At 43.0% G+C, this 24,242-nt stretch overlaps 2 protein-coding genes across 7 annotated transcripts in view; both read right to left on the bottom strand.

Annotated features, from left to right (window-relative positions):
• The window catches only part of TEK (TEK receptor tyrosine kinase), a 97,473-nt gene extending 92,416 nt beyond the window's left edge, over window positions 1–5,057 (bottom strand). For both annotated transcript variants that reach the window (XM_061631347.1, XM_061631356.1), the window contains exon 1: window positions 4,700–5,057. In XM_061631347.1, the coding sequence (XP_061487331.1) occupies window positions 4,700–4,793 (94 nt within the window). In that variant the 5' untranslated portion in view covers window positions 4,794–5,057. The remainder of the gene's footprint in view (window positions 1–4,699) is intronic.
• Window positions 5,058–21,499: 16,442 nt separating this feature from the next.
• The window catches only part of IFT74 (intraflagellar transport 74), a 92,507-nt gene continuing 89,764 nt past the window's right edge, over window positions 21,500–24,242 (bottom strand). For all 5 annotated transcript variants that reach the window (XM_061631299.1, XM_061631277.1, XM_061631288.1 and 2 more), the window contains exon 20: window positions 21,500–23,908. In XM_061631299.1, the coding sequence (XP_061487283.1) occupies window positions 23,793–23,908 (116 nt within the window). In that variant the 3' untranslated portion in view covers window positions 21,500–23,792. The remainder of the gene's footprint in view (window positions 23,909–24,242) is intronic.

Raw genomic sequence — 24,242 nt, 5'->3', positions numbered from 1 at the left:
AGTCTCTCCTCAAGGTAAAGAATGGAAACCATCTTAGAATGTGACAAGAGGTTCCATGCCCCATGAAGTGGGGGGGGATGTTACTGTCCACCATGCATTGTAGGGCCAACACAGGCTTGCCACACCCCTGCAGCTCATGTGTTCGGATGATGTGCAAAGGGGATCTATGCATGTGCCTAAATTCACACACAGAGTCCCTTCAGATGTTGGCAAAATGTGTGGACAGCGTGTGTAGGGAGTTGATCATTGTGCATAGTGGAGGACTGGGCTAGCCCACACAGCCCATGTTGAGGTGTGCACACAGAAGCTCCTCTGCTAAAGAGGTCCATATATTCAATGTATGGTTGTTGGGGATGGGGTATGTCTTCCCATTAATCATGTGGAGACCTCCTGATGGGATTAAGGTATGAAAGGGACTGAAGTGCAAATGCATTTGTTTAGATTCATCCTTTGATTTTCTTGCATTTCCCAAGCGGTTCTCTCGCCACTATGAAACTTCAGAAAGTAAGTGTTTTGAAGTTTTTTTGGGGGTGCATTCTTTGTTGTAACCCCTAAGTGGTGGAATTCCCTCCCCACAGAAGTGCATCTGGCACATTCACTGTATAGTTTTGTCATATGCTGAAGACACATCTCTTTACCAGCCATTGACACCTGAGAGATATATTTTAAAGACACACCATAGTCTTCCGATTGTAAATTTTTAAACATATTTTAATATTCTTCTGAAGAAGTATGTTCTAGATTTAGCAGACTCATTCATTTGATCTCAAGGAAATTGGCTTTGGATCACTTCTGTATACTCAAAAGTCAGTGTTTCAGTTTTAATGAATAGTGTTAAACTCTGCCACATTACTTGTATTGTTATTAACAGATGTGTTTGTAGTTTTTTTTAAAAAAAATTAACATTGCTTTTTTCTCTTTTCAGTTTGTATGTACCATCACTGTTTTGTTGTTTGTGGTATATCAAGAAAACAATATTGTTGTAACCTGCCCTGGAACCTTATGGGAATTTATGATGAAAGACAGATAATAAATGTTAACAATAAGAGTGATAAATTATCATCATCATACCTCATGTCACATCATACAGAAGAGTTTATTCTGTCACCATGCTGGTCACTAAAGATAAGTATTGATTAGTTTTGCACTCACTTGGTCTTAAGTTATGCGTTAACTCAGCATTTAGGGGCATTTTTCACAATTGGTTGTACATCTACACAGGAGAGGAGAATATAGTCCTTCCCTTATTCCCTTCGGCAGCAGTTTTGGAGATGGGTGGGGGCTTTTGGCTGCTGGTGAGGATCTGTGGGGTCACCAGAAGGAAAAGGAGGGAAAGGATTTCTTTGGCAGCAAGGCCCAGAGGCCTGGTCCCCACCTTGAAACAAGGGTGGAGTCGATTTTTGCCTTCTCAGCAGAGGCAACACCCACAACAGACCTCCTCCCCCCTTTTCCTTTCCTTCCCTACCACTTGGGGCAAGGTTAAGCGAGTTTTTAAAAGCCTGCCAACAGGCATTGACTCTAATGCCTCTCCTGCTCAGTGAATGTCAATACTGCTTTCCTGGACTCCGCCTGTTGTATCTAGAGGAAGGCGTATTTGCATTGTCTTCCACAGCTAGCCCCAGGAAACATGATATCACCCCTTGAACAAAAGCAGGGAAAGCTGACAGATCTATTGAGAGGGGTATGACTACAATACACACCTAAAACACACGAATCGTGTGGATTGGCCACTTTTCAGTACCTGGCTTCATTTTATGCTCTTATTTCCTGCCCCACGGTCCTCGCCCATAAATGCCCCTTTGAGGTTTCAAGGACAAAGTCAATGGGGCAATTGCCAAATAAGTATCTTCAGGGAGGCAACTGCTCATCATAAGAGATAAAAGATGAATTATTCCTGGGGGAAGAAGGGATAAAGCTGTGGGTGTTATATAAAGAGCTACAGCAGTGGTAAACATTTTTTAAAAGTAATAATGTCTGTATTTGTCTCCTGCCTTTCCTTCCACAAGAGCAGAGTGATAAACATGGAGGTATTATTCCCCCCCCCCTTTTATCATTACATGTTAGGTACATTAGGCTGAGAGAAAGAGTGATCTGCTCAATATCACACAATGAGTTTCAGGGCTGCTGATCAGAATTCAAACCCAGCTCTCCCTGGTGGAAGCTGATCACTCTGTCCAGCACACCACACTGAGTCTCAATAATTGCATTTCCTTTCTCTAAAACTGCCCCCTACTCATACATAAAGTGGAAAATTCAACAGAGATCTACTGGAAAATTCAATAGAGATCTACAAGTGTTTTTTGTATGTTGGCAGATGGCCATCTAGAATGGTCAGAAGTTATGATTTTACCATGCAAACACAACACAAAGCAATCTGTGATCTCTACTTTCCCATCTGTTCATGGCAGTAGGAACTGAAAACTAAACTGTTTAGCCTAATTAAATTTAAAGTGTCTCTAGATTCACGGATTCAACTCATTTCTTAATCAACACCAATCTAAAGATTGCCAAGAAAGTTCAAACTATGTATGTAAAAGTTAGGCGTGTTTAAATCCTTTGATTTAATGGGTTTAAATTCAGCTACCTTGGTACTGGATTGTATACCTTGTATAGATATTTATACAAAGGCCATCTATCCAGAGGTGTCTTGGGTGAGCAGGTGGGACCCTAGCATTTGTTGTAACATTTTCTGCTATGTTGTCTCTTTACATAATGCTCATGGAAGCTAATAATCTTCAATGTTAGGGATGATGTTCTAGTACAACCTGGTGCTCTCCAGATGGTGGATAGCAACTTTCATCATCCATGACAATTGGGAGTCCAACAACATCTAGAGAGCACCAGATTGGGGAAGGCTGTTCTAAGTAGTTAGATATAACTACTCCTTGTAGGAACTCCCTCCCTATTGACATCAGGCAAGCATCTTTGCTATAGTTATTTACAATGCTAGTTAAAACATTTCTGTATAGGCAAGCCTTTTCAGATATATTTATTTATTTATTACATTTATATACCGCCCTATAGCTGAAGCTGTCTGGGTGATTTACAGCAATTAAGTAGAATGTGTTTCTACATAGAAGTAGATGTGTTTTTATTTCTTTTTAGTTTACTGCTATTTTAATCATTTTAAAATGTTTTAATTACTTATTTTAAACAGTTTTTATTTACAATGTTAATGTTTCTTGTAAATTACTTAGAGGGTTTCTTACAGTCAAGTGATATATAAATTTTGTTAAATAAAAATATATATAGGGAATCTGTTCCTCTGAGAATAAAATAGGGTAGGCTCATTGATAGACTGTTATAATTTATAGCACTTTCTACAACCCAGTTCTAAGATTTGCTGAATCGATGCATAAGTGTTTTTGAACAGAGGGGACCAATACTTAATAGAAACCCCATAAACATGACAGTTATGGCTGCATCACTACTCTATTGTAAGTAGTTAGCAGCAGGTGATGATATGAACAAATTACTTTCCCCTCTCTCTCTCTCTCTCTAATTGACCTTCACAAGCATATTGTGAAATAGGGTCCTCTTATTCCCATTGTACAGAGATGGACCAGTGAGACTCAGTAATAATGGACTGGCTAATCCCATTCAGTGAATCCTTGGCTATGAAGGATTTGAATTCAGGTCCCCAAGTCAACAAATTTTGCTCTTCTTGTTTTATCCTCCCCCCTCCCTCACGTTGACAAAGTTTTCTTACAATGAAATCCTATACATTTCTCTCTTTTTTCAAAAAAGCCCCACTGAGTTCAATGGGACTTACTCCTGGGTAAATAAATATGGAATTGCAACCTTAGTCCCAAGTAAGTGTGTTTAGGATGGCAGTCTTAATGTTGCAACACAGGAATGTAAGAGCAGGTTGTCCAAGATTAGGGAAGGGGAGAGAATGAGTAATGCATGCGATAAATAGAGAACAGGGAAAAAAAGCAACAAGCTACATTTTCTCATTTAAAGTATCACTGTCACTATGTTTAACCAAAGCAGCAAATATCTCCAAGAATTAAACGCTTATATTTAACTTGCTAGCACTAATTACAATAAATGTCATACTTCGCAGTTCCCACAAAATAAATAAACAAAGGATGCTAACTCTGCTGTTAAGCAGTACCAGTGATTTAAATTCATTTGGAATGTAAGCACTCCCATTAAATGCATATTGCACAAGAATCTATTTCCTTCCCTATTAGTGCTTAAATTCACTAATTGAAAAGGATGTAATGGTACACTTCAAAAATAAAACACACCCTGATGTCATATGTATGCCAAATTTCTCTGTAAAGTGGCTGGGAACAAAACTGGCAGTTCTTTCCGCAGATTTTTCAGACAGCTGACCTGGTACTTCTGAACCAAGTTAGAAACATGTCATACCTTTTTAAAAAAGAAAAAGAAGAAAAGATCTGCTCTGACCCAAAGCGTATATTTGACTCAAACATCTTCATAGTTAGCTGGACCCCCCCAAACAAATTCTCAAAAAAACTCCACAAAAATTGTGATAATAATGAGTAAGGATTTACTTTACCATAATATTGCGCTACACAGTGGGACAACTTCTCTAGAATAAAACAAATAGAAGATTCCAGGATTAAACAATACAAGATAAGAATTTTGAGATCTGACCCTTCCCCGGTGCTATCCAGAAGTTAACAGATATAGTTTGACAGACCCCCCTGAGTAACTAAAGGAGTCCTACCTGGAAGCATGAAGCTAAATCCACAGAAAACCAGAAGTGCTAAAAAGGTCCCTGCTTTGCCAAGTATATCCATCCAGTTCACACTGCAGTTCATAGAATAATAGACGTCCTTTCTGTGGTAGGGGAACCCTTAGTCGTTGCTCTTTGCTTGCATTGTAGAGCAATGCTTGCTCACCCAGAGAAAGACAAGCTAATTGTAAGGCTGGAGTGGGCTAGAACAAACTTTGTGGCTGTCTGAGTGAGCAAAGGGAGTTTTAAGTTCCTTTTTCCTGTTTCCTCTGTAGATTAGGATGGGAAAAGGCAGGATCTTAAAGGCATTCTGTATCGGCAGGAATTGAGAGGCTCTCTATGAGCTCCATCCATGTAATACATCTAAACACTTATCTGCTGCTGTGGGAAGGGGGAAAGCGGATTGCTCTTTGAGAACCCCCAACAGGTCATGGCCAGCACTGTCAGAAACAATAGGGACATCCTCCAATAGGAAGAATTATGAGAATAACAAGCCCCTCCGCCTATGTGTGGTATGTGAAAATTTGCCAGTCCACCTCATCATATAATTACTCCCAGAGATATTGTTCAAACTTTCATGCCCCCATAAAAAAAAAAGGCTTGTGTGGTGGTGGTGGTGGAAGAAATTCTTTTCTTTTCTTGATGTATTTGTTCATAATGGCTAACTCCTGAATTCTTGGGGGCTATGCTCCAGAACCTGATCCAGGGGCTGGAACTACAGTACCCAGAGCCCTCATTGATGGCTGAGTTCCACAATAAGTAAAGATGGCATCATACTTAGTAGTAAGGGCTTCATAGATACACACAGCAAGAGCACATGGATGATGTGAGGCTATTGCTTTTTAAAGGCTCAGGCAACAGAAGGATTGGTGTGCTGCTTCTTGAAAGATCTCCTCAGAAGGAAGATCGGCAGCATCCGTTTGCATCCACCCATTTCACATGTGAAAGCAATGCTGCAAAAACGTATGTGTAAATATACAAGGGAACTGGTTTATGGTATTTTTAATATTTGTTTATTGATTATTTATATCAAAATATATTTCCTGCCTTTCTAAGGAATAGCTTTGTCAAGGTGGCTTACAACCCGGTGGCTTACAACCAGAGAGGTGGGTACAGGGGGTACTGATATGCAAGGAACCAGGCTCTGAGCTTTTTCTTTTTCTAAAGTAAGTCTCTGGTCCTCCTAGAAGGAATGTTATGAAGCAAAAAGTGCAGGAAACCTTCTAAGGGATTTCTGTGACATGAACCAGCTTTTGCTTGCTCCAGCCTTTCAGTGTTTTTAGCCAATGAGTGAAGTCAGAGCTGTGATTGATGTGTGAGTTGTTTGGATACTAGGCGATAGGAATCCCTGGGGTCCTAAAAAGCTGCTGTTTGCCTTCTCCTTAAGTGTACTTTTCATGCATCGGTGTAATTTTCTAGGTCTTGGAATCTGTGTAGTTTGCCCTTCCTTTCTTCCTAGCAGCCAGGATATTTCTTTCCCATGGTGGATTCATCTGCGATTACATATTCCCCACAAGTTTCCCCCCCCTGCAAATACTACTACACAATAAATGTGGATGAATGGTAAAGAAATGACAAATACAAAATGTGAAAACTTTGCAAAGAGGCTTTGGCATGTCTCCTCCTGTGCAGGAGCTATTAAGACAATTAATAATGTACTGTATCGTTACAGTACAATGGTATATATGTCTACTCAAAAATAAATATCTTTACTTCCAGATAAGCGGGTACAGGATTGTAGCCTAGACTTTGGTTTAGGGCTGGCATTGGGAGAAAGCAGAGTCCTTGTGCCTTCAACAGCTGTACGGCAGGGAGATATTTAACAGTTTAAGCCTTTTCTAGAATGGAAATACAAGTATGGGGAAAGCTTCACTTGTTCACTTTCTCTTTGTCTGACATTCTATTACATGTGTGGCCACTAATTTATTTTTGGGACCTCCACTTCATCTGATGCAAAACATATGCAAATTTTATACAAAACTGTCCTCTTTTGTAAGTGGGTCAGAGGGCCCAATCCACATAGTGTATAGGGCCCAGAAAATTCCACAGTGGCTGCGCGGCTCCTCAGCTTCTCACTGCTGTCAGTGCGCAGAGAAGTGAAGCAAGCCGTAACATTGCAGAGGCAGTGACAGCATCTCACTTCCTGGGGTGGTTGCAGTGGGGCCATGGGGAACACCCGAAAGAACTCGCAGCATGTCCCGGTAAAGTGGCGGTGGCAGCAGTTCCCAGGCCCAGCAGCCATTTCATCTCATCCAGGACCGTTTGTCTAGGACTAGCGCCCGGGCGGTGGTGGGGCAGGATGAGGAGTTGACCCGGGTGGTCGTGGTTGGGGACTGGTCGGTGTAGTGCAGAAGATGACTGGAAAGGGCGGTGCATTGGGGCTACTGGAATGTGACTGTGCATTTATTTATTTATTTATTTAATTTAATTTAATTTATATACCGCCCTAAGCCCGAAAGCTCTCTGGGCGGTCTACATAAAAATAAAAACAAGTACAATATATAAATACAGTAAGTACAATGAATCAAAAACCAAAAACAGACAAACAATACAAGAACCAAACAACGTCAAAAATACAAAATAATGCTAAAATACTGTAAAATACACTTTAAAATGCCTGGGAGTATAAAAAGGTTTTCACCTGGCGCCGAAAAGATAGCAGCGTCAGCGCCAGGCGCACCTCATCAGGGAGACCATTCCATAGTTCGGGAGCCACAACTGAAAAGGCCCTATTTCTAGTCACCACCCTCCGAGCTTCTCGATGAGATGGAACTCGGAGGAGGGCCTTAGATGTTGAGCGCAGTGTACAGGTAGTTTCATATTGGGAGAGGTGCCACACCCTGGATGGAGAAACCAAGACATCTCACCATGGAAGCCCAGGGAGCAGACAGTTTTTGGACCCCGTTTTCCCTGATCACATTAGCACTGTTTATGGGTGCTAAATCCCCATCACCTGCCTGGTTTATCAGAGCTCAGAGTATCAGCTGCAAATACATTCTTCTTAGTCAGTTTCAGCAGGCAAATTTCTGTCTTCAGTAAGACTGATGTCAACTTGTTTAGAGGTTTTTTATTTTCTGAACCCCAAGTATTCCAGAGGAGAATATCTTTGGCCATAGAATGGTTTTGTCCAACAAGCAATCTTCCCTGTGAGTTGGTTTTTCGCCACCAGAACTTAACCAGGTCCAACGAGCAAATTAATCTGTGTTTGGGGCATTCTGTCATTGGAAGTCTGTTTTTCACCTTTTGGGAAATAAATACAGTGTGCAAATCCACTAAATGCACAATTATGCTTTCACCCCCAAAGCTCGAAATAGAAAGTAATTTGTGAATCTGCCCTTACTGCATCTAAATGGAGCTTTTGCACAAGATCTGACTTCACTCTTTGAGGTTCATCTGCTGCATTTGGAGGCCGGGGGGGGGGATTTGGAGGATGGACATCCTTATGCGATGCTCCTTTTGCTTCTGTGTATCCATGCACGGCATAATTCAAAAGGACCCAAGAGGCTAACCCCAGCTCATTTCCTTCTTTTTCTATCTCCTCTGAAAAGTTAAAAGAAGCTAAGTTTGGTTCAGCGTTATGCATATCCTGCTTTGGAAACAGTAGTGAATGCCAAAAGCCACATCAAAACAAAAGGCAGATTTTTGAGAGCTTAGAGAAATGCAAGTACCCTAAAATCCTATTCTGTACAGCAAGGTTGTCCAACTCTCTCCAAGGCAATAACGTAAGTTTTCCTGGGTATTCTAATAGGAAATAAAGATGGACAATTTAAAAGGGGGTACTCACTATTGTTCTCAGGCCTAGGACCAAGAAGATGAAAAAAAAGGAAGGGTAAGCCCAAGTGGAACCCTGTCACCTTCCAGACTTTGGATGCCAATTCAATCAGCCCCACCCAGCACAACCAATGGTAAAGGAATGGTGGGAGTTGTAGTCCCAGCAACTTCTGGCACGTACAGATTCCCCATATGGGTTATAAGAAAGTAACATGTCATTTAAAACTGTTGATTCATAGCACAGTTAAACCAAGCAGTATAGTGGGTTCCTTTCTAGTCCTCTTACATGGCATCTTATAGGCCAGAAGGAACATAGACTGACACACACCATTTTATAGCATGGACAGTGAGTAGGGTTGCCAGGCTCAGGGCCTGAGACTGATCCTGTATCATTAGGAGAAGAGAAAGTCATCCAAGTGCAGATGTCCTTGCAACACTGTAATGAGAAAAACCACAAGATGGAATTCTCTCTTCCCCCTGCACAACTTTTAAAGATACAGAAGACCTCTTGGAGGCTGGGCCTGGCAACCAAGAGGTCTTCTGTATCTTTAAAAGTTGTGGAGGGGAAAGAGAGAATTCCACCTTGTGGTTTTTCCCATTACAGAGTTGCACCTGCACTTGGCTGACTTTCTCTTCTTCTAAAGATACAGGATCAGTCTCAGGCCATGAACCTGGCAACCCTAACAGTGAGTGGTGGTTTCATGACAAGTGTGTAGAGTATCAAAGCTCAACCACACTAGTATAGAGAATCAGACTTTAATTTTAGCAATTTCAACTGCTACAACTAAAGGCAGCATTGAGATACTTCTATAATGAATTAAACTATTAAAAACAATGATAGTTAACAAGTAAATTACCACTAACTGGTTGACATTTCTAATTAGTATATTATTGTATTGCAACCCCCCCGCCCCCGCCCCCGCCCCCTGCCTTCCATCTTATGTTCAGGTTATATATATGTGTAAATAAAACCATATATCCTAAAGACACCACAGTCTCCAGTTACTTTCATTCCAAGGAAACAAAACCCAGGGAAAGTATTAGCACCCCTGAAGTGTTTTGCTGCTCAGAGGCTAGGGTGCATGCATATCAATATATTATACCAGGGTTTGCCAACCTTTTTGGGCCGGGGTTGTCAAGAACGCCTGGTTTGTTAAGGTTTGCTAACTAAGGCCTCTAGAAGGCCATGAGACTGTCAGTCCCACAACTGAATCCAATTAATTAGGCAGTGAGTAAGAACACCTGCTTATCAGCTTGAGACTGGTACCTCAAGGCCACAGGCCTGGGAAGTTTGGAGAAGTGTGCAACACGTTAGGCACAAAAGCTCTGGAAGATTTCATCATCAGAAAGCCCTCTGTTTGGCTAATTAATTCCTGGCTGTTGCTGGACTTTTTCCCAATAAAAGTAGAGCTAAGATTCTGGATCTTTGTTCTCCAGTGTTCCTTGGTATAACCTGATACTGGGGTTCCATCTTCCATCTGCTATCTACGCTATACATCTCTGGGGAGATGTGGAACCATGAAGTTACTCTGCCTGTCTTCCTCTAATGTGAGTATAGAATAGGTAGACAGATTTGTTTTTTCTTGTAACTTGAACTTTCTGTATTTTGTATTTTAACTAACCCTTGGGGTGTTTGGTTTAAGGAATTATTGTGCTGCTATATTTTTACACTTACATTTTATTTTAATGAAGTTACCCATTATTTACCAGTGTGTGTTCATTGCAGGGGGAATTTGGCTCTGAATCCAACACTTTGGCCATTTAGCCACAGACTTCTCTATAATTTGGTATTTTGTCTTAAGGCTCCAAGAAGGGCATCTTTGGCTCTTGTCTTTTGGAATCCTTGGCAGGTCTATTTCTGGCAGTTTGGGTTTCCCCTTGGCTCAGAATGGGTTACCAGGTTTAAGGGGTGGTGGCAGTCTACCTACCTTACAGAGTTGGTGTTGGTTTAACTCAGCCCTGGTAAGAAAGGCATGGGTTATGCCCGGCTGGGATTGCCCTTGGCTTGGGAGTTGACCCCCCGTGGCTAGAGTTCTTTACAGGGGGCACATTTGGGAATTTTGATAAAGTGCTGTGGTTCCGGTCACAAAATGACTGTCATGGGGGGCATGGCGTATCACAAAATGGATGCTGTGGGGACACGGCATAGTACAAAATGGATATCACAACATGGATGGCACAGGAGGCACTGATGGACACCCATTGGTGAGCCCTATGTTACATCATTTGCATAGCAGAGGGAAGGGGGCATGCGTGTACCATGTAAAGGCTGGAGGGGGAGGGCAAACTTTTGCAAAAACAGCTGTGTTCAGAAAATGCAGACTGCCCTTTTATATTTCATAGCCCAAACAATGATATTTCAGAGTAAGTGGACCTCTTTCTTTTCAAACTGCTGCATTTGCCTGGCCTGCTGCAGGCTGTCAAGAAGAGGGGAAAGCTGCTTTGCTTTGGGAATGTGCTCCATGTCATTTCAAGGCTGGAATTTGAACTCATCTCTGTAAATTAGCAAAACACGTCTTCCTTCCCCTCATATTCTTCCCTCTCCCATTTTAATACAAAAATAAGGACTGTTTAGTTTGGAAACAGTTCATTTATGCTCTCCTGGCACTTCCTTGTTTAATGTCTCAACATTGTTCTTGGTTAGAATGACCACCTCTGTACACAATAATTTTCTGGCACATAACGTTCTTATGACATGCCCAATTTCAGACTGATTTTATGGTTTCCAGTGTGTGTCTACGCCACCTACACATCAAATTTGCATGCAGATAGTAAACTGATCAGTCAAAGGATAGATTTGCCCAATGCTGCACTTCTGGGAAATTTCAAGGCTGGAACGACAAGTGCCAGTTCCGAGATCCTTTATAGAAAATTACTAATACAATGAGGGTGGTGCTCAGGTTTCACACACATATTAACATTCAAGTCTGACCCAAAGCCCAGTAAATCATGCACAGATGCTTGTCTTGTCCCATTTAGGAGTAATGCAAAATATTTGGCATTTTGAGTTGAAATGGCAGAAGGACTAGAAAAAATAGCAGAGCCTGCAACTGAAATGTCTCAGTGCCGGAGATCCACCTTTTCAGTGATATATGCATCAGAAACATTGCTATTTGGGGGTGGAATTCATTACCTACTGGCAAATTCAGACTGTGCAGTTCAAGTTGACTTGGTGCAAGAATCCCACCTCCCCCTGCCCCAGGGACTTTTTGTGATAAGGAAAGTGATGGGAAAATGCAATAGAAAGTGCAGAATAACATTTGCTTGAAGCAATGTTGTAAAATCTCTTTGCAAACAAATCGGAATGGATGCGCAGTATAGCTAGCGTCATCTAAACTCCCCACAAACTTTGTGCAAACATTTCTGGAGGAATGCTGAATAAACATATCATCTGGAAGCAACCTTCACTGTCCATTTACCTTCCCAAGAGCATTTGCTTTTCTTCATTTCCTTTAAATCCCTGTCTTTCTTCACCACCCCATCCTTATCAGTTTCCTTCCTTCCTTGTTTACCTGTCCAGCTACTTTTAAAAAATACATATATATTTCACATGATTGATCTTAGTGGTGCCATAGGGAAGGACTTTGGGGCAGAGGTCAAGGGTCCCATTTTTCAGAATGAGCAGGACGGCCCCTAAAATGCCACAGGGATGGCTTACCACATTTTGAAGTAGGTTAAGCAATACACATCACACTCTAAAGAGCCTCGCACTTCATAAGACCATTCAGTCCAGAGTCTAAGATTACCCACCTGCACCACTGAGTCTCACAGTGCCTTTTTTGTCCCTCTCAGCAATGTGCTGTAACACTAGATGCAGCCTGCCCAAGCATTTGCAACAGACTTACATATATAAAGTTACTGACAACTTTGAAGATGGGATGTCTCCTTGTCTTTTAAGCCTATTATTGCCTTCACAAGCTAGGCTGTAAGGAGAGCGTGCTTGACAAGCAATCCACCAGCACCACAGAAGTGTCCCCCTGTGGTCGCATTTGGAAGCATCTGAGAAACATTATATTATGGTGCTTGTGCATACTGCAGCCATCTCTTCAAGGCAACTTGCTATCTGCAAATTAAACACAGACCTCTCCCAATGTCTTACAGCCCAAGAGCAGTTCAACAGACCTCCTGCTTTTGCTGCCTGATGGGGACTGTCAAAACAGAGCAAGGTTCTCAGGCTTTTGAAAAGCCACAATGCATGGCAGGTGAGCTCAGGAGGCCTGCTGAGCACTTTCTCTGTTCGCATGAGAACTAGAAAAACAGAACTAAAATAAAGGCTTTAGTTGCAAATTGTGCCCATGCAAGTGAAGGTTTGGATCTCTGAATTAACAGATTGCTAGCCTATCTCTTTTAAAAGTTTTTAAAAAATCAAATCCCTCAGACTTCAACAACAGTTACTTCACAAATGCTTTCTATTTCTTTCTTCTTTGAGGAAACAACTGTCTGGAACACTGATAAGACCCCTTTCTTTTTGTGAATTGTGTGGCCAGTGGAGGTAGAACATGAGCCCTTGTGTTGCTCTTGGGACTTCTAAGAAACTTATACAAGCCCAAGAACAGCTAATGCTCATAGGTATTCTTGCAAGTGGAAGTCCTAACAGTTCTTCTGTGGAAGATGCATTCACTATGGGCAAGTGAAACTTGGGACACTCAGTGAGTGAGGATAACTGGCTTTCCCCCTCCTAATTCCAGTGACTTATGCTTCCCTCTTCACAATTTCCCACCCATTGTTTCTTATAGCAGGGAATTCACTATGCCTGTTCCAGGTCTCATGTAATTTTCTTCCTGTTTGGGGGCAACTGCTTTGCACACAGAAGGTCCCAGGTTCAGTCCTTGGCATCTCCAGGTAGGGCTCGTAGACACTCCCTGCCTGAAACCCTGGAGAGCTGCTACCAGTCAATAAACAATACTCAGCTAGATGGACCAATGGTCTGACCTGATTCAGTATATTGCAGCTTTCTGTGTTCCTAATGGGAGCCAGTGTGGTGTAGTGGTTAAGGTGTTGGACTACAACCTGAGAGGCCAGGGTTCGAATCCCCACATAGCCATAAAGCTTACTGGGTGACCTTGGGCCAGTCACTGCCTCTCAGCTTTAGAGGAAGGCAATGGTAAACCCCCTCTGAATACCGCTTACCATGAAAACCCTATTCATAGGGTCGCCGTAAGTCGGAATTGACATGAAAGCAGTAAAATTCATTTTCAATGGGAGAGCTTTGGATCTTGTGGATTCAAGGTCTCACTCTATCCGCCCCAGCATGATCCTTTTACTTCCTATGGCCAAAGAGTCAATATCCTATGGTTCTTGGACACCTTTCCAGGGACCCATTGGATTGCGCCCTGAAGCTCTAAAAGTCAGTAATCATCTACCTTCTCAGACCTGGAACTCACCTTTAGCCCAAACATGCACTGGGGATCCATTTCTTAATTTTTGACCATGTACTTGGATGATGATACTGCCGGTGTTGTGATCCAGCTTAGATCAGGCTGCATTTCAGTAGAGGATCCTCCTGTCCCACCAGTGAAGACCAAGGTGTTATAGATGCACATAAACATATGTGGTTCTTTAAATAAAGTGGGGGATAGCACAAAGCTACCCCATACCAATTGCTGGGAATTGCAAATGGGGAGAGTGCAGTTGTACTCAGGTTTTGCTCTCAGGCTTCCCATGGGGATCTGGCTGGCTGCTGTGAGAGCAGTATGCTAGATTTAATTAATTTTAAATGTAAATTTATTTATTTAGTTAGTTAGTTATTTAATTTGTATCCCGCCATTCCTCCCAGCAGGAGCCCAGGGTGGCAAACAAAGCACTAAAACACTTTAAAACATCATAAAAACAGATCTTAAAATACATTAAAATAAAACAGCATTAAAAACATTTAAAAAAACAACCTTAAAAAAAGGTTAAAAACATTATTAAAAAACATATCAAACAGTTCTGACACAGATGCAGACTGGGATAGGTCTCAACTTAAAAGGCTTGTTGAAAGAGGAAAGTCTTCAAAAGGCACCAAAAAGATAGCAGAGATAGTGCCTGCCTAATATTCAAAGGGAGGGAATTCCACAGGATAGGTGCAGCCACTCTAAAGGTCCATTTCCTATATTGTGCAGAACGAACCTCTTGATAAGATGGTATCTGCAGGATACCTCACCTGCAGAGCGCAGTGATCGACTGGGTATATAAGGGGTAAGACGGTCTTTCAGGTATCCTGGTCCCAAGCTGTATAGGGCTTTGTACACCAAAACTAGAACCTTGAACTTGGCCCGGTAGCAAATGGGCAGCGGGTGCAATTCTTAAAGCAGCGGGGTGACATGTTGGAGATACCCTGCCCCAGTGAGCAGTCTCGCCACCGCATTTTGCACCAGCTGCAGCTTCCGGACCAACCTCAAGGGCAGCCCCACATAGAGTGCATTACAGTAACCCAGCCTATTGGTTACCAGTGCGTGGACAACAGTGGTCAGGCTATCCCGGTCCAGAAACGGCCGCAGCTGTCTCACCAGCAGAAGGTGGTAAAAGGCACTCCTAGCCACTGAGGTCACCTGGGCCTCTAGCGACAAAGATGGATCCAGGAGCACCCCCAGGCTACGGACCTGCTCTTTCAGTGGGAGTACGACCCCATCCAAAGCAGGCAACTGACCAATTATCCGAACTCGGGAACCACCAACCCTCCGTCTTGCTAGGATTCAGACTCAGTTTATTGGCCCTCATCCAGCCCACCACCGAGTCCAGGCAGCGGTCCAGGGCTTGCAGGGCCTCTCCCGATTCAGATGTTACAGAGAAATAGAGCTGGGTATCATCAACATACTGCTGACACCTCGCCCCAAAGCTCCTGATGACTGCTCCCAAGGGCTTCATATAGATGTTATACAGCATGGGGGACAAGATGGTACCCTGCGGCACCCCACAGCACAACTGCCAGGGGGCCGAAAGACAGTCACCCAATGCTATTCTCTGAGAACGACCCTGGAGATAGGATTGGAACCTCTGTAAAAAAGTGCCTCCAATACCCATCTCACCAAGTCAGCCCAGAAGGATACCATGGTCAATGGTATCAAAAGCTGCTGAGAGGTCAAGTAAGAACAACAGGGTCGCACTCCCCCTGTCCTTCTCCCGATAAAGGTCATCCATCAGGACGACTAAGGCCAATTCAGTCCCATAACCAGGCCTGAACCCAGACTGGGATGGGTCAAGTTAATCTGTTTCATCCAAGAGTATTTGCAGTTGCTGCGCCACAACCCTCTCAAACACCTTCCCTAAGAAGGGGGTATTTGCAACCGGTTGGTAGTTGTCACAAACCACTGGGTCCAGGGTGGGCTTTTTCAGGACTGGTCGAATCACCGCCTCTTTCAAGGTGGCTGGAACCACTCCCTCTCGCAATGATGCGTTGACCACACCCTGGATCCACTCGGTCAGACCCCCCTCGGCAAGCTTTAATAAGCCAAGAAGGGCAAGGGTCAAGAGGACATGTTGCTGGCCGCATCACTGCAAGCACCTTGTCCACGTCATCAGGCCGCATCAACTGAAACCGTTCCCAAGAAGTTGCAGCAGATGTTGCTCTGGACACCTCATTGGGGACTACAGTAGATGCGGATGGGGCATCAAGACTGCTACGGAGGTGAGCAACTTCACCCTCAAAGTGCCTAGCAAACAATTCACAGTGGGCCTCCGAAGGGTCTAAGACTCCATTTCCTGGAGTTGATGTCAACAGACTCCTGACAATATGGAAAAGCTCTACCGGATGGCTACTTGAGGATGCGATGGAGGCAGAGAAGTGGGCCTTCTTCGCCACCCTCACCGCCACACAGTAGGCAAGGTTATGATGTTTTACTCATGCCCGATCAGCCTCAGAGCACGTCTTTTGCCACTTGTGCTCTAGCTGTCATCCAGCCTGTTTCATTGCCCTTAGCTCACTGGTGTATCAAGGTGCAAACCGGGCTCCACAGTGCCAGAGAGGGCGTTCGGGGGCAACCGTGTCGAGAGCCTGACGCGTCTCACTGTTCCACAGCATGACAAGGGCTTCAACAGTGTCACCTGCTCTATCTACTGGGAACTCCCCCAGGGCATTCAGGAATCCAGTGGATTCCATTAGGCTCCAGGGGCAGACCATCTTAATCTGTCCACCACCCCTGCAAGGAAGGATCGGAGCCATAAGTCTAAACTTCACCAGGAAGTGATCTGACCATGACAATGGGGTGACATCCACCCCTGCTATCCCCAGACCATCCCTTCCTCCATCTGGAGCAAAAACCAAGTCGAGGGTGTGCCCTGCCCTATGTGTTGGGCCAGTACCAAGTTGAGACAGCCCCATGGTCGTCATGGAGGCCATGAAGTCCCGAGCCAGAACACTAGAGGCAGCCTCCCATGGACGTTGAAATCACGAAGCCCTATCGTTCTGGGCTCCTCCAAAGCCACAGCCGAGATGACCTCCACCAGCTTGGCCAGAGAGGCTGCCGGGCAGCAGGGTAGATGGTACACCAGCAGCAACCCTAGTTTACTGTTTCTTTGGCCGAACACCAGATGCAGGCCCTCACAGCCAGCTCCAAGACAGAGTGGTTTCCTGGTGACAGAGACGGAAGTTCTGTAGACCACAGCAACACCTTCCCCCCCCCCGTCCCTGCAGCCTGTGCTGGTGCTGCAGCAAGTATCCAGGTGGGCAAAGCTGGGTCAGATCAACCCCTCCAAGCTCACCCACCCAGGTCTCAGTAATACACACCAAATCGACACCTTCATCCACAATCAAGTCATGGATGAGAGTGGTCTTATTATGTACCGATCTGGCATTAAACAACAACACACATAGGCCAGTGGGCACAGCAGATGAGCAACGAGGAACCAAACCATGAGAGGAGTGGCAGCAAGGAACAAGGCGCAGATAGCCTTGCCTTCGCCTTCTTGGGTAATTCACCACGTCCCCATGGCTATATTTCCCTCTGCCCATAATCACTGAAATTGGGGTGGCATCACCCATGTTCCTCCGTACTAAGACTCCTCCTAAACACCTAATATGGGCCCAGCACAAGCCCACCAACAAAGCTTGCCGGAGCGAATTATCCCAGTAGGCCTCTGCAAGGATTGGGAACAGTCACACACATTCAAACTTACTCACACAGGGCCCATCTACTCCCCCTCCTGTCTCACACCCAGGGAGGGCCAGCCTTCTGCCAGTTACAGACTCTCACTCTGAAGGCATCTGGTGACTTTCTCCTCTCATTCAGTTCACTGCACAGGCTCTCGCCCTGTGCAGGAACTACACATGTGCCACACGCCCTCCCCACCACCAATCTCCTCTAGACTGGTTTAACAGAAAACAAATTTTAAAAAAAAGTAACAGAAGGGGGTTAGCGCCCTCGCCCTCAGGACTCCCTAAGGGGCTCCCCAAGGGCAGCTAGGCTTTTATGCCTCCTGGCCCAGCCAGCAGCTGCTGCAAGGGGCTGTGAGATTAACTGCAGCCTCTCTCTGGAGCAAGGGCCAGGCAGGGGGTCCCAGTCCTTGCAGCACTTACCAGGGTCTTCAGCAGCCCAAAGGAGCTAGTAGCAGGCACCCAGATGCCAGATACTCACTCCCAGGCAGGTCTTCCTCAGTCCCCTCATGCTGCAGCTGTTCCCCTTCAAGTCTATGCCACCTTTTTTTGCCAAAGCACCCAAGGCAGTTTACAGTTTTAAAATACTAATATATATATTAGCCCAGGCCAGGGACCCTGGTTAGGTTGAGAAGGGGCTGCCCCAACCTCTCCCTCAGGGCATTGATGGCTCTGCCAAGAGTTGATGGTATGTGTGATCCCTAGCCTGGGCTCCCTCACTTCTGATTTCCATCCAGCAGATTCTTATGTTTGGACAATGCCATACTACAGGGGTGAGTAGCCTGTGGCCCTTCAGGTGTTCAACTTCAACTCCCATCAGCCTCAGCCAGTGTGGCCAATAAGCAGGGATGTTGGGAGTTGTAGTCCACAATATTTGGAGGGCCACAGGTTCCTCGAGTTTGCCCTACCATTTCAAGATAATGTTCTTACTTCTTAAAAACAAGCTTTAATTATTGTGCTTCTCTCTCCAGCAATATAGCCACCATTTTCTTCTATTTTAAATGTTTTTGAAAGGAGCAAACAAGACTTTTTCTGGCAGCAAGGAAGGCTCCTTCTCTTTCATAGTTATCCAGCTACCAAGGCAAGATTTTGTAAAATTCCAAAATTGATAGTTTATAAAATTATGTATGGTATGGAGGAAACGAATCTCCCCCCACTAATAGGTACTTCACAAAATGCATAACTAACTGATAGATGGACTTTACTGCTGCAAAACATGGTGATGACCACAAAACTTAGCTGATTGAACAGGGATTAAACCAGCAGGTTCACCCCATACATTTAAAGCACATGACTTCCCCCAAATAATAATGGGAACCGTAGCTTTAGGTTGCTAGGAATTTATAGCTCTGTAGGGGGAAATCAGTTCCCAGGATTCTTTGGGGGAAGCCATGTAATTTAAATGTGTGTTGGGTGTGGTTTAAATGTATGGCATGGATCTGCCCAAAGGATGTGGAGCCTGTGGCTCTCCAGATGTAGGTGGATTATAGCTCCCATCATCCCTGTCTATTGGCCATGCTGGTTGGGGCTGATGGGATTTGGAGTTCAACAACTTCTGGAGGGCCACAGGTTCCCCATCATTGGATTAGGCCAGGTTGGCTAACCTGTGATGCTGCAAATGGTGCAGAAGTACAACTCCCATCAGCCCTAGCCAGCTTGGCCAAAGATGATGGGAGCTATAGTTGAGCAACATCTGAAAGGCCACAGTTTGGCCATCCCTGGATGAAATAAATACAGGGAAGATGCTCCTATAGGATTGCAGACCAAGTCTCATTGAACTCAACAGGACTTATTTTTGAGGAAACATGCATAGAATTGCACTGTGTGCATCAACTACTATTAGTGAAAGTAGCTTAATGGAATATCCATGTGCAGAGGCTGAATAACAAACAACAGGGAAGGTCCCAATACATTTTTGTCCCCAAGGCAGAAATTCCCAGTAGTGTCTCTCCCCCCCCCAAAATTATTGCACTTTTGTAGTACTACATAACGTGTTCCCCAAGATGGGCCATATCACTTTTACTAATGGTAAGGCCAGCTGGCCTGCTTTTGAGTGCTCAGGGACATCTGGCTGGCCGCTGCTGGTAACATAATGCTGGACTAAATGGCACATTGGTCTGATCCAGCAAGGCATTTCATATAGTCTTATGAATGAGGCTGGAGCCACTGTAGCAAAAAAAGGAATTCAATATGAAATCAGTTCTCAGCCTGATCCAATGTGGTGCTGCGTTAGCAAGTAATAGGATAAGGCATGACAGCTACTGTGCCATCACAATGTTATAGTTGGCTGGGTCCATCAAGCAGGCTGGGTTAGCAGTCCTGTGCCAGCAATAATCACCATCTCTAGATGCAGTAATTTTTTAAAAATAGTACAAAGCTAAGTAGAAAACGCAGGTGGCAGAACAAAGAATGATTAAACCTACACATGATTTTAACAATGCTATAGGAAGCCTGGGCACAAGGCCACCGAGTTATTGTTGAACGTACCAACTCCTACTTTATTTATTAGACCATCAAGAAGTATATTATTTTGTGCAGACCATCACATCCAACACATGGTAATAGTTTATTCTAACTAGATTAAAGACTACAAACAGCCTATCAAGATAGCTTTGTCTGACCAACTGTACCATAGGGTGCCACAGTACCTACATCCCGTTTTGTTAAAAAATGGAAAGATGAAGAATATGCAATATTCTTTATATAAAAAATCTATACTTTGTCCACCATAGCATTTTCCTTCATATAAAAGATCTCTCTTCTCCACTAGCAGTCACCAAGATTTTAAAAAAGTTATTTAGCCTCTATTTCTGGGATATAAAATTTTGTATTGACCAAACAGTAAGACTGAGTGATTAGATGTTCATATTACATAGTCCGTTTCTATAGTTCCTTATTTAAAATAGCATTGAGGGAGCAAATGGAAAGAGAGCTTTCTTAAGGTACTTGTAGGTAATAAGAAATGCTTCATGGGAAAGAAAATAAGAGCATATTATGCTACAGACAAGGTTTTATTTATTTTATTTATATATTATTTAATTTATATCCCACCCTTCCTCTCAGCAGGAGCCCAGAGTGGCAACGCAAAGGTTTGTTTATGGTGGAAGCCCTGTGAAGGACAGAACAAAAGCCTGTGAACTCTCCCATGCTATTTTGCAAAATCAATGCCATGTCATAAGAAGCCCATCTGAAGAGCAAAAGGGATTTTCATTCAGTATGTTTATTCAGCATGTGGCTTCTTTCCATAGTTCATCAAAGTGTGTTGTTCTGACTTGAAGGGGTTTCAGTGAGCAAACCAAGTGGCTAAGAGAAAGATTCCTGTGATATTAGACACCAGCTTTATCTTTGGTGGTAGTAGTGGTGGTAAGACTCACTGGAATAGCTGAAAGCTCTCCCCAAAAGGAAGGAAGAGATATTAGTGGGAATTTCCCCTAGATAACAGATTCAGGCCTATAGAAATCCTGTTGTGTCTTATCTAGATATATTGTAATATTAAAAAAAGGAACAGATTTACAGAGTTGAAGCAGGAAACTGGCAATTCTTTATGCGTGCCTTTTTTTTAAAAAAGAAAACCTTTCTTCTTATCCTGTTCAACTTGACCAATGTTGGAATTAGATGTTACAAGAAACATGGGAGTTGCCACAGCTTCAAGATTCTTTCTCTCTTCTTTCCAGTGTAGAGTAACATACCTGCTGCCAGGTCATTTGTCCTATGCAGTTTCCCAGCCATACTTCCCTATTTGGCTAGCAGGAATCACTGCCCAATGATGTCATATGTAGCATTGTGTTGTATTCCATATTACTAAGATGAATGGAGAAAGAGGCATGGAGTGGGTGGAAGCTGCAGGTTTCTTTTAATGTTTAAGTCCGTTCTGATAACAAATGAAAACTATTCATTAAGATGTAGACGTAAACAAATAAATGTCACATGAACAAATACTTGGGGAAATGAGAACCTCAATTTCCTTTCCTATGGATTCCATTTAGTAACACTAGGGATAGACAAGTTGTATGTTACATTTGAAAAATAAATACTTGGCTCCTCTTTGTCCATGTATATGTTTGCTAGGGGCTGTACCCCTCTCCTTGCTCTGCTTGCTGTTCCTCCATATTTAACCCTGTAGAGCTTCCGCTTCCTCACAACCAGTAACTACTAGTTCTCTTTAAACCTTCCCAAACCCATTTCTGAAGCCACTTCTCTCTCCTTTGTGCAACCCCCGTTGCACACAGACTACCCCTATGGTAACCTCCTCCATCTTCCTATTGCCGCACATTGCAACTACTAAGCATCCCTTTCAACATTGCCCAATTATGAAGCCACCATCCCCTCCTATTCTGCAGCCTCTTTCATACCTGCTTGCATCTTCAGCTTGTTCAGTTAGATGACGGATATTGTACATATATGGGTGTTAATAAAATACCTGTTCTATTTATTTATTTATTAAATTTCTATCCTGCCCCTCCTCGCAGAAGGAGCACAGGAGCAAACAAACAACAAATGCTAAAAACATCTTAAAAACATTTAAAAATTCCTACATTGGATCTGGAACTTCATGTTGGAGACAACACATGGTACCAGGAATGAAATACATTGGAATTATGGAAATACTCAATGCTATGGAGTATTTGAGGGTTCCACATCCTTTATCTCTCTTATATGAGGCAGCTGAAGAATGGAAGATGGAGAAGTTTGAGTAGAGCGAGAAAGGAGGGACACAGAAAGGAAAGAAGTGGCAGTTTTAGACAATGGCAGAGGTTTAAGTAAAGCAGGGCTGGAGCAACACTGAGAGGAAAATGGCAGTTTAAACACCAGCAGACATTTGAGTAAAGCAGTGATGGAGGGATGACGGGAGGAAAATGGCAGTTTTAAACAATGGCAGAGATTTGAGTAGAGCAAGCAGGGGCAGACACTGAGGAAAAAGTTGTGGCTTAAAACAAGGTTTGAGTACAGCAAGAAGCCAAGTTGGGAAAGACTCTGTTGTGTTAGCTTCTATGTTGCATCCATCTCTGCTATTTCTCCTTGTTAAAACATTTTTAAAAACCCTGTGTTCCTCCCTTGCCAATCTATTCAGACCTCTCTTGTTTTAAACCACATTTCCCTTGTCAGTGCCCCTCCCTTCTCATTCCCATGCCACAGCCATTGCTGTTGTGCAAACTGCCTTCTCTTTTCCTCCCCTACCCTGTCTTGACCAAGCAAATCCAGGATTGCGATGTGGCACTACAAATTCTCCAGTAGGGGTTACATGATGACACTCTTACATTTTTATTATATGTAAGAAGTGTCTATGTAGAAGTGAAATACACAAATGAGATACTGACACTTGACTCCACATTACAAAAAATCAAATCTCTTAGGTGTCCAATATGGCCTGGAAGGGAAACACTAAATAAAAGAATTATCCAGCAATGGATGAGTGGCAAAAGGACATGCTGGAGATGGCTACATAACACATTTTCCCCAACTATTTCCCCTAATATAATGCATTGTGATATGTTATTTTCACTAACATAAGCATTTTGTACACTCTTTCCCCTAATATATATTTTTGAACTTATTTTTTTGGTTGGCATTGAAAAATTCAGATAAATGTGAATTTCAAAGGACAGCTGTGCTTTAGTTCATGTATCGGGTTTGGAACTGAAAAGCAGGCAGGTTCACATTAAAATTCAATCCCTCATAATCTAGAAACAATGCTGAGTGTTCATAGGCATGCCAGAAAACCCAGTTTTGTTGGATTCTGAGGCATGTAAACTTGGATTATATAGCAGGTGAGCTCTACTAAATAACTACCTCTGGAAAATAATAACACTATATAATACCGCCTTGAATTTCTTTATTTTATTAACTATTATTACATATTTGGCTATATAGCTATTCATACCCCGTTTTGAATTCTGATAAAATAAGTATAGAAGCATATGGATATATATATAATGCTCAAAGAAACTTAACTTAAATCATTTTCTTAACTAATCAAGGCCAAAATAATATAAATTATGTTATCTTCAGTAAAACATTGTATGAGAATAATGGACTATATTCAGGAAAGTCAATTTTGAAGCAGCCAAGATTCCTGGTTGCTGCTATCTAGCATATATACAGAAGGCACATAACTGCTGCTGTGTACTTGGGGGAGGGGCATGTAGTACTAGATTCAAGAATATTTCTGAGAATATTCATGTAGTTTGTATAGATAATTCCTCTCGCTCATCCACTGACATATAAAGGAAGTGCTTAAGTTCAGTTCCTGCTGCCTTGTAAAGCTTCTATGAGAGTTTTGTTATAGTCTGCAATCTGTTTGGTCACATTCTTCATTATAGGCCGGTAGTCACTTTCCTGGCTTTTTGTTGCTATAACTGATGGTAAAAGTTAAAGAAAATTCTCCAATATGTATCAAAATTACAGATAAGAAAATATCCATTTATAATAGCTTCTCCCTGAAAAAACAATTTTACCATACATTTTATTATACTTCTTGCACCATTCTCCTTACCACTTTGCAGGATGATACAGATGATCAAAGGCGAGAAAGATCACCCCAGGTCAGTTTGGTCATTTGTGTGGGCTTTCAGATTATAGATAACGACAGGAATCCACTCCTCAATAATGATATCTCAGCAGACTAAATTGCTTTAAGGTTGTCAGTTGTCATATAATTCTTCAGGTAAGTGATATTAGGTGAAATCCAAT

The sequence above is a fragment of the Rhineura floridana genome, chromosome 1 (assembly GCF_030035675.1).
Source record: "Rhineura floridana isolate rRhiFlo1 chromosome 1, rRhiFlo1.hap2, whole genome shotgun sequence".
NCBI classification, from domain to species: Eukaryota; Metazoa; Chordata; class Lepidosauria; order Squamata; family Rhineuridae; genus Rhineura; species Rhineura floridana.
Note: the sequence above shows the minus strand (reverse complement) of the source record. Positions and strands in the feature narration are given on the sequence as shown.